The sequence below is a fragment of the Charadrius vociferus genome, unplaced genomic scaffold (assembly GCF_000708025.1).
Source record: "Charadrius vociferus isolate BGI_N301 unplaced genomic scaffold, ASM70802v2 scaffold385, whole genome shotgun sequence".
Taxonomy (NCBI): domain Eukaryota; kingdom Metazoa; phylum Chordata; class Aves; order Charadriiformes; family Charadriidae; genus Charadrius; species Charadrius vociferus.
This window is the reverse complement of record NW_009648925.1, coordinates 3465509-3476481: the sequence shown is the minus strand read 5'-3', so window position 1 is coordinate 3476481 and position 10973 is coordinate 3465509. Positions and strand designations below refer to the sequence as shown.

General features: G+C 37.0%; 1 protein-coding gene across 2 annotated transcripts in view; it reads left to right on the top strand.

Moving 5' to 3' along the window:
• The window catches only part of SEC22A (SEC22 vesicle trafficking protein homolog A (S. cerevisiae)), an 18461-nt gene extending 11554 nt beyond the window's left edge, over positions 1–6907 (top strand). For both annotated transcript variants that reach the window (XM_009887273.1, XM_009887272.1), the window contains exons 6-7: positions 2140–2205; positions 6560–6907. In XM_009887273.1, the coding sequence (XP_009885575.1) occupies positions 2140–2205; positions 6560–6760 (267 nt within the window). In that variant the 3' untranslated portion in view covers positions 6761–6907. The remainder of the gene's footprint in view (positions 1–2139; positions 2206–6559) is intronic.
• The last annotated feature ends 4066 nt before the right edge of the window (positions 6908–10973 follow it).

The window sequence follows — 10973 nt, the reverse complement described above, 5'->3', positions numbered from 1 at the left end:
CTGTTTTTTTCTCCCCCCCCCCCCCCCCCCCTTTATCAAACAACGTCCCCAACAAACATTTATTTGTTTATGTGAACTCTCTGCTCTGACCCTCCCTGTAGCCTTTTTGTTTCTTTCTTTTCCATTTCTTGTGCTAGTTGTATTCTTATTGCCACAATGAAAATAATAGTGCTTAATGATTCCAAGCAGTTCAGGTGAATGTGGTGGTAGGAAGTTCATGTGTGTTACCACAAAAAAAGAAAAGTTACTTAGCATTAAATGCCTTTACTGTTGTGGTGATGGAGGTAGAAACTAAAAATCCCATGGAAGTTTTCTGAAAGAAAATGAGAATCCTCCTGCTTGGCTAATAGATAATTTTTTTTATTCAAACATATATGTAGACTTTATAACTGCAGTGCTTTTGATACCTAATGGACTTTTTATGAAAGTAAGGTAAAGAACATGACCTGTATTCCAGTTGTCTTACAAAATTATTGATATATGTAAAGGTTTAATAAAGCAGTAAAGGTTGAGGTCTCAGCATTTCCTGAAGACTGATGAATAGGTGAACGGGGTTAATGAGTGTTCCATGCTAGGTCCTTCTTTTCAGTTGTTTTTGGTTTGTTTTTTAAAGAAAAACCAAGAACGAAATAGCGAGCATACGTTTCTACTTTATCCCTAATTAGATTTTTCTGTGTTATGCACACTTCTCTCAGTTTATAAATAGGAATGAATTCAAAGTACACTGTAGTACAAATAGTACTGAACAGAATTTTATCAATTTATGTAATGTGTCTAGAACTTTTTTTGTCACCTTTCCACAGCTGATTTTTTTAAAAAAGGAATGCTGATGTTAGATTAACCTATTTAACTGATGATAGGGCAGCCAGTTCATTTTATTCTATCTATTACTGCATCTGGAGGTAATAGATGGCAGTACAGATGGAAGATATTTTTTCATTTCTGACAAATGAGGCCCACTAAAAATCCATTAAAATTTCCCTTAATTTACTTTATTAGGGAAAAATCCACAGGGTTTGGGGAGAAATAATCCAAAACATGATTAATGGAATTTCTTTTGAAAATTCATTCAAAAGCTTCTGTCTGAATTAGTGTTTCATTTATGACCGGTGTTTTTATTTGGGTCTTAGCAAAACTTTGTTACAATCTGTAGCTATGCTGCAGCATATATGCAGTGGCACTGGGGCAAAGATTTACGTATCGTATAGGAGCGTACTGCATTGTGTGGGTAAGTTTTATGTGCATACAAACTTTTCCCTAGTCAACACTGTAGATGCAAATGCTTCACACTGAACATACTCTGAGCAGAAACAAGTTGTAGTTCCGAATGGACCACCTTCTCAAAATGAAATTTGCGTTCGAGGAAGAACATTTGCATGAGTACCTGTTGTTTTCAATGGAAAGCTTTTGATTGTCATGGACGTTTGTTGGAAATGCGGTTAAAATTATCACTGAGCACTGCTCAGCTCTACAGGAACTACAAAACCCCATTTGAATAAGTTTGAAGGAATTTTGTTTTGTTTTGTTTTGTTTTTTTTAAATACATAGTGGAAAACTCTATCACTTCAGGTAAACTTTTCCATCTTTTCCTTCAGGAAAACTTAATTTTCCAATAATAGCCCTGTGATAAAATCATGTGCTTTTATTTGTTCTCACTGCTATGAGGGCAGAGCTGCTCGTGTTGTTTTCTGTGTAGAATTTTACCACACCCTAGCGGCCAGTTTCAGTCTTTTTGTTTTGTCTCGTTTCCATTTTGTGAAGCTGAAGGAAGGCACATTCTACAAAGTTGGTATTATAAGTAGTTACCGGTGTTTAGACTTGAATTTTCAAAGGCATCTAGAGAAGGTAAGTGTCCAGTGTTAGAGCTGGACTTTCTTTAAGGCCTTTGAAAATCTCAGCATTATTTGTCTGTTGTGAATAAATATTTTGGTCAGATTCCAGATCATGGGGGATTTTCTCCAGACATATATGTAAGCGGTGTTTAGTGCTAACTCCTTTTGTTTAGCGTAGTATAGGAATTATTATAAATCTCTGTGCAAGACTATTTTTAACATACAATAATGAATAACTTTCATACTGTAAATATCTGGTATTTCACTCATACATTGTAAAACACGGCTTTTTGTTTTATTTTCACAGAATGAAGGTGAAGATTTCAGCTACGTTATTGCATTTTTTCTTGGAACATTAGCCTGTTTGTACCAGGTGTGTTCTTCTGCTTGCATAATTCACTAGAGTTTAGAAACATTACCCAGTCGTGCATAAATGTCACCATGTTTTCTTAAATGTCAAAATAATTTCTGCTCTGTTTTATTTCATTAATCATAAACTATCATACAGTAGATTGATACAAAGAGCTTATGTTTGCTGGCATTTTTCTTTGATTAGTTGTTTAAGAGATTTGGTATGCCTTTCTGTCCAGAGCTTATAATTTATCTCTAAAGTCACATGGAGGTTGTATCATTTCCTTAAAATAATAGTTTCACAGTTCAAGTAAATCTAAACATCTGAAACAAATGCCTTACTGCTGCTTTCCTTTGGGAAGATTTGAAGTAATACGTAGGCACTACACCCCAGAATTTTCCTTACTTTGTCCATTACTGTGCACCTCCTTCCTTCTCAAAGCTTTCAGCCACTTTCTGCTCCGGTTTCTTTCTCCTGTCTGATGTTTCACATTACATTTCAGTTATGTAGGTTTTCCATTTCTGCATCTGAATCTGACTTTCCTGTGTAATTTGTAGCAAGGTGTTCTGGTGCTCATTGGCATTTGCCGTTCAGTGACACTACTGTTATGTTTAGCTATGACTATAATGTCTCATGCTCAATTGCTGTTACTGCAATTCTTTTGACTTTTAATCTCCTCCTCGTGGAGTGGAGTATGCAGTTTCTACTTGTTTCCATGTGCCGATGTCTAGTACAGTGTCAGACTGTAAAATAAAATAATATCTCAGAATCTCGTTCCTTTTATCTCAACCTTTCTATCTGTCGGCCTTTTGTCCAGGTTACACCAGTAATCTCCATTCTCTGTATCTCTAGCAAAATGTCACAGTACAACTTATGTTCTTCACCACTTGTTGACTTTTCATCAGCGCCTGCCTTAAATAATTCTTCAGATTGGTGTTAATTTTCCATGCCAGTGATCTGTTCCTTATCAGATAAGGTGGAGCTCCTCCATTCTATTTTTGTGTGACAAATACATATTCTCCCCTCCTCTACCAAATTAGAAACTGTATTCTTTATGAAGTATTCATGTCTGTGCATTAAGACATAAGGACATGTGTCTTTCCCCCACTGTCTGAATTGAATATATCTATTTTAAAGAAAGAATTCATGCAGCTCAAGATGTGGGCTTTTTCTTAATATTCAAAATATATCTGTCAGGACTCTTGTTCCACACCCTCTAATGTGATTTGTACGATATCTCATTGGTCATTTTTCAGAACTGAGAGGGCTGGCAGTTCTGTGGCATGCTCTGATGTTCTTTTGCTGCATTAAGAGTTCGGGAGATTAATTCCGTATGTTGCATGACAGCACATTTCATTATCATTCACCCACAAGGCTTCAATAACGTTGTATTTTCTTGTTCAGTTAATAACAACATAGCAGTGTGTTTCTCTTTCTAGTTTCCGCGATAATGTTTGTAAACTAGTTGTGCAGGCAAAAACCAGGACTGAAATGGAACAGGATGTTTTGGGCTCACTAACATTCCGTGTACAAAGATGAAGAGTGTAATTTGGTCATGATTATTAGGAGCCAATAAATGTATGAATGGAGGAGTTTCTATGCCAGCTCTTTTTGCTTTTGAAATGAAGCTCTTTGGACCAGGACGAGCATCCTCACAGTCTAGCTCTAAATACCAAGAACGCAAGTGAGAGTAAACAGCATGAAGAAAGTCCTCTGCTACTTATTGAAGTGTTGTAGTAATACACAGGATGTATTGAGTCGCCAGTTAAGGCTGCAGGCGTATATCTGTATGTATCAAACTGAAATAATAATAGTGTTCCCTTTACATTTTCACAGCTGGTATGCGATCTGGGTATTTTCAGATCGTCTAAGGAGAAAAGCAGCAGCTGTTCTAGCATTGTGGGGGAATGGTCCACCACCATCAACATCTACTATATAAACTGTATCTATACTATATAAAACCTTTCATTTCAAGATGATGCTAGCGGTAGTTAGGTTCACGTTTATATCGAAATCAAATGTAAAGCTTTAGGGCATTTTCTTAACAGCATTACAATATAAACTGTGATTTTTAATTGCTTAAGTTTTTTTTACATTTTGGAAGATTTTTTTTTTTTTTCCTGCTTGAAGGTGCCATTTTCAAGTAAACTCTTAAGTTCTTCTATTTCTGGTTTATGGCCTAATATGCCTATAAAATTGTAACTGAGTATTGCAACACTGACAAAATAGCAATGCCATAACGTTCACAAGGTAAAATAACCAAGATTAGGAGCTCTGATAATATGTCCAAGTTGAGAAATGCCTGTTCCAGTTTATCTAGAGCTGGCATGTCTAGTGTTCCTCCATGGTTGCTAGTCTCTTCTGAAGAAGGAAATGTACAAAAGTAACAATTGTCTCAGTGGTACCCGAAGTGCAGAGTGTCAGCAGCTGAGCTTTCCATCCTTTCTTAACATTTATTAAAAATAAATAAATAAAAAATCAACAATCAAAATCTTCTCTGAAGTAGCAGAGGAGCCTACTGCATAAAAGCATGCTCAGTAATTGCCATGCTGACACTTTCCTTCAATAGAAGAAAAAAAAGCCCTCAGGAGTTTCATACCAGCACTTGTTATAGCAAGGTGTTAAAACCACAGTGGTTGGCCTTTTGCTCTGTTTTGTAAGTGACAAATCTTCTAGCATCTCAAACCCCGACAGGAAAAAATAAGCTCCAGAATTCATTTAAAACACATCTTAAGCAAAATTCAGTCGTTCAATATCATGTTGCAGTGACATTTTTAAACTTCTGTAGTATTTTTGTTTTTTAAGCCCTTCATGTTTATTAATCATTTTGATGTAGCATATCCTGACCCTTATTTTAATCTTGGAAGCAGTTATACTTCTTCATAAGCAATGACGCTAGGATATTATCTGAATTCTTACTGCTGAGATGCTGGTACCAACTAATTGCTTTTTTAGATGTGATTTGTAAAACTGTCAGCCCAAGTAGGTTGCATTTGCTCTGCTCAAAATGGCCAAGCAGGTTCAGAGGAATTCCATCTAATTCCGAAACATGCAGATTACTTATCTCTAGTTTACTTTGCTTCGGAGTAAGGACATGCAAATCTTACCGTTATTATCAGTACTCATATCTCTGAAGATACTTAGATGTCCAGAAATCACAAGTAGTTTTGTTAATCTGAGCCACAGTTACAGTAGACACGCATGTTTTATAAGAAATTGGATACATTTTGAATAGAATATAAAGTAATCTCAATAAATTGCATTAGTTCGGTTGTGAGTGTACAATGCTTTTGTCTTTTTTTGAGGAACATGAAAAATGAAAAAACATTGAGCAAAGCTTCTCTGACTCTGATAAAACATGGCAAATGCCCAAGAAGAATAGAAGTGACACTTAGATAATCTCATAATGAATGCTGTTAAAAAATTTTTCTGAGCATGTTTATATATCCACCAGGACGCTGGGAACAGATTTGCAATACAAAGTAAGCCCAAGTGATGTTGTTATTTACCTTTAAGCCTAGCCAAAACTTTCTTCATCAGATGGAAATGGCTAGAACACAGAGGGGGCAAACAATTTTTTTGTGGAAGTCAAGGAAGTAGTTTAAACAACAGCAGAAGTAAAAATAATGTCCACAAAAAAGTGCTGGACAGCTATGTCCTTTTAGAGATGAAAACTGAGGTGAGAGACTTGAACAGATTTCCAGTTGCAGTAGGAAGAAGGCAGAGTGGGGAAACTGCGGGCAGCCCTGACGCTCTGTTACACCACAGCGTGCAGAAACTGACCCTTAAAACGTGGTAGAAGTACAGTAGAGTTATTTCTCTCCAAATGTGATCTGTCTTGCACCACCTGAAGGAGTATGGTGGATATATGCGAATCTCTCCGCATCCACCAGTAGATTCTCTGCATTAACCCGAACAGGACACTGGGTTGGTATCTGGGGGATTGCCTTATGCTGAGTATTCCCAGCTTCAGGGCCCTGGTATTTTCCCTGTCCTTCATGTTGCTTTGCCTGAAGAAGACTTAATACTGGCTCTTGTTCCTTCTCCATTGCTCAGGTGGAACAGAGTGTCTTTTGACCAGAGATTGCCAGGAACATCCACTTTCCTTTGTCATGAGCCACTCATTATTGCAGGTTGTAATCAATTATTATTAGAGAGTTGTTCTCAAACAGGGTTTAATGGAAGCAAAATATAACCCCGTATTCATAACGGGTACTTTTCACCCTTGCATGACTGCTAAATTGATACTGTTCTTACATGGTTGATTTACAGGTTTACTTGCTTCACGTTTGTAATTTCTCAATGACCAGATAATGTTTCTTCAGTGGAAGTTATTCTTCATGTGGTAATCTGATTTCTTTTTTCTTCCTGACAGTGTTACCTGTTTGTATACTACACAGGCTGGAGGAATGCCAAATCCTTCCTGACTTTTGGGTTAATTTGCCTGTGTAACATGTACCTGTATGAACTGCGCAACCTGTGGCAGCTCTTCTTTCATGTGACTGTGGGAGCATTTTCTACCTTACAAATTCGACTGCGACAACCACAGGGAAAGTCCCCTGATTACAATGTCTGACAAGTCCTGGAACATTTAGAGGCAGTCTTGTTCCAACAGTTACTCACTCTCAGGAATGTAAAGCTGTTCTCCAAATGAAGAAGCTGTCTGGATGGGGCTTTTTTTTTTTTCCTTCTTTTTTTTTTAAAGGAATCAATGTAAGATGCCTGTGGACATTTTTCACTTGTTAGTTAAACTTTTTTTTTTTTTTTTTTTTTAAGAAGGAAACAAAGGAATACAGGACTAGAGGAGGAAAATGGATCATATCCATGCAGCCAAATGTATGTGGGGACACCAAAATTGGGGAATTTGACTGGTGGCATAAAAAAGCTTCATTCGAAAGTATGTTAATGGAAGGAATGTACAGAGTATCTCTTCTGCATATCATGCAAGCTCTTCACTTCCAAAATCAGTTTTGCCTTTGTGAGGCAGTAGGGAATAGGCTAAATAAATAATAATAATAATGGTATTGCATATTAGCAAACTAGATTTGGAATATGTAAGATATTAAATTTTGGAATATTTTGTTTCACATTGACATGTATGTGAATGTTTTCTTAATTAAAATGTAACCTGGAAACTCTGTTTCTGGGGATCAGCTTTATGGCACCTGTGATCCTCTGTCTAGTGCTATAAATACTTTAACGTTTTTTCATGTATGATTTCCTTTTAATTATCCTTTGAAAGTGATCTATGTGGACCGGGTTTCTTTTTAGTAGTTATTCGAAAAGTTCCGCTACTTAACCCAGGGTTTTTGCACGCTTCCTCTGTTTGAACTCTGGAAAGGTTGAAAGGAAATGGATTGGTGAGTAAATGGAGTGACTTGTACTTGTTGGACTATTGTTCTTCTTTTTATATACTTTTAAAAGTGAGTAAGTAAGTAGCTCAAGCCTGAGATAAACAACTGGTGACAGGAAAATAATAAATCAGTCTGATTATCTTAAACGAGAAAAGCCCAGGGATTTTGTTTGTTCTTCTGGCTTTACAGTTGGGTGGTGTTGCGCTGGGATAGAACCTCCCTGATCTAGACTTGTGTTTGGGAGAACTGTTGTATACTCAAGTTTGTGAACCAGCTGCCAAACCCCAAACACTTAGAAAATAGAACAGCAACCAGATAGTACCACTGTCATTTACACTGGTTCTTTTTACGATTATATGATGGTTATTTATGATGTTTCATACTGTACAAATAGATAGATAGATTTTTCTATGTGACCTGGAATAATGTGAGTTCACTGAAATGCTGGGAGAAAAAAAAAAAAAGAAAAAAGTAAGCTTGAATGGCAGGGAGGTTTGCTGTGCTGCTTGTGGTGTTGGATTTGGGGATTGGCAGAGCTTTGTTGTGCTATGGAGTGTTGCTCCAGACAAATTTCTTTGGGCAATTCATACCAAAATTTTATGTGTTTCAGTAAGTTATTTAGTGTCAGATTATGACTAAGAAGAAAGGAGCTAGATATTTTCTTTTCTTTTTAAATAGGTGGTATCAGTCAAGAAAATTATGCATAATACAACCAAGAAGAATTAGAAAATGAAATTGTAATCCAAAGTGAACAGGAGCGACGTGTATTATATTCTTCATAACGTGTTTCTCAGGCTGATGTCTGAGATAAGGACCTTGGTGTGCAGCTTCAGAGATTGGTGTCAGAGGTGATGTGCTTTGCAGTTAATTCTCTTCCTTCCCCACTTTGAGACAGAGAAGAAGAATGCATTCATGAACATGGACTGCTTTTGTTTTGAGAATCCAGAAGATGAGAGAAAAGATACAGAGGAGGACTGGATGGAAGCATACAAGAATTTTAGAAAATCTTTACACCAAAAAAATCCAGAAGAACAGAAAACAGCCTTTGTGTAGCACTGAGAAGCTTGCTTGTATTAGCATTCAGTGCACCTTTCTGAACTTGGAACACCAGAAAAGGTGAAAAGCAGTCCTTTATCATTTTAAGTCAATAACTGAAAAATACAGCTATTCATATTTTAAGTATAAACCTGGTTTATATCTGGGTTATAAAGTCTAGAAGAGTCCTTATACCTATCTCTTTACTTCACGTCCATTGATAGGCTGGGGAAGCTGTTATGAATGCCTGAAGTACTGCTTAGTTTTTAACTTGAGCTGTTGTGCACATGAAGAATTTTCTGTTGTGGTATCATTTCTTCAGTTTATATGTTGGCAGAGAATTTTGTTTTCTCTGAGACTTCTTCCCTTCCTGCTATTCCTAAAGATGCATTTTTAAGGACTGAAAACTTCCTTTGTCATAGCATCTGGAGTCGTTACTCCATTCTAGTTATGCTAGTGTTAAACTAATTGCTGATACATAATGAAGAAATGCAACTGTCAGCGTAATAGAAGACAGTTGGGGTTTTGTTTGCTTGTTTTTATGGCACTGATAAAAATCCCATTTCACAATGAAAAGTTAATGAGCATTACCATTCTTCATTACCTGATATTACTAGGTGCTAAAAACACAGCTTTTGAACATATTACTTTAGTTTGAATATGATATTAGAACTTGCTGAAATTTTGTGTGAGATGACAGTTGGACTTGATGATCTTAAAGCTCTTTTCCAACCTATACGGTTATATGATTCTATGAGAAACACAAGACACCAGGCCAAGTTGGAGGTGCAAATTTACTGAAAATTCCCAGGATTTCCCATTTGCTTATACAGACTCAGCATTCAGAGAAATAGTAGGTGCTTCCCTGCTGATTTTACCAGATACTTGAGTTATTAGACTTAGGAAGATGAATTTATGAAAGATGTCTACTCTCTTGAACAACATGTGTTATTTTAGTTTGAATTGCACAAGGCCATTCACAGTCAATTGATTTTTCTGTGGGATTTAGCAGAAGCAGAGCCCACTTTCATGCTGTATTTATAAAGTAAGCCCACTTTAAGGTTGGAATGGGTCCATCCAACAGACACAATACCATATTTTTCTTTGAATAAAGTGTCACTGTTTACATTCACTTTCAGGAAGGGACGGCCAAAAGTTTGACTGACTTCCATAAATATATATAATGCTGGTTGAGGTTTGCTTACCCGAGTCCCCTGTTTGAGAGATTTAATCACATTCTTCCTTGCGTATTTTTCTTTAGTATCTGAGATTTTTCATAGCGGTCTGCTCTCTTGTATCAATGTCTGGGCCAATAGCTGGGGATAAGAATTTGTCTCATTTGTGAATTGTCAGATTTTGCTAGGAAATAACATTTCAGACCCTGGAAAATGTGTAGATCCCTTCTTTCACGCTGCTTCATGGAAGACTGACCCACATACATGTGTGTAAGATATATAAGAGTGTATCTAGGGAGAGAGGTGTAGAAAAGAATGCAGCCTTCTACGAGGGAATCTATGTATGTGTTACTTGGATTGATTTTTAGCTCTATCAAAGCTAGCACAGAACTAGAAGATGATGGAAACTTGTTTCCTTTGCAGACGTTGTGATTACTTAACATTCACTGTAGATTCTTTAATAAATTGGTAGTCTCTTTATGAAAGGACTGAGGAACATCTGTTTAGGGATATTACCTTTCAGTCTCCTGCCTTTCATTCCCCATTTCCATTGCAAGTACTTTGATAGGATTGTCTTTGCTTTCATGGTTTGTATTCCAAAAAAAGAGGCCCGTTAACTAAACACATGCTGTTTGGATTAGTTGTTTTTTGTCAGAATAAATAACATTCTAGATATGTGTTACAGCTTGCAAAAATCCATGCTTTCTGAATGGTGTCAGTATAAAGGGATGTATTGCAGGGGAGTTTTTCCCTGATTAGAGGTAATTGATGAGAAGGGTAGTAGTAGGGAGTCTGCTTCAATGGCAGTTGCAGCCCTGTGTTGACAAGAGTCCAGGTGATCTCTCACCAGGGGTCTGAGGAAGCCTGGAGCATCTGGCTTCATCTGCAGTTCCAGTCGTAGCTGGTCAAATATTCCAGGTACCCATTTACTTTCGTAAGGCCAAATGATCTCCCACTGTCTGTACCAGTTTCCTTTACTTAACAAAATTGTGGTTTGTCAGTTTTATTGACCAAATTGTTTGCCAATGGACTTTATGGAGCACTTTTGTCAGTTAATACCTTCATTTAGTATCCTGGCCTTACAGAGCTATGCAAAAGTTGTTCAGACCTCTCGGAGCATTTATGGAGTCTTTGCTTTCCTGGATAATGTTTCTTTCTTCCTCAGAGGCAATGCTTCCTGAGACAAGTAGATGACAAGTACGTGTTCAGAAGGTTTGAGGTATGT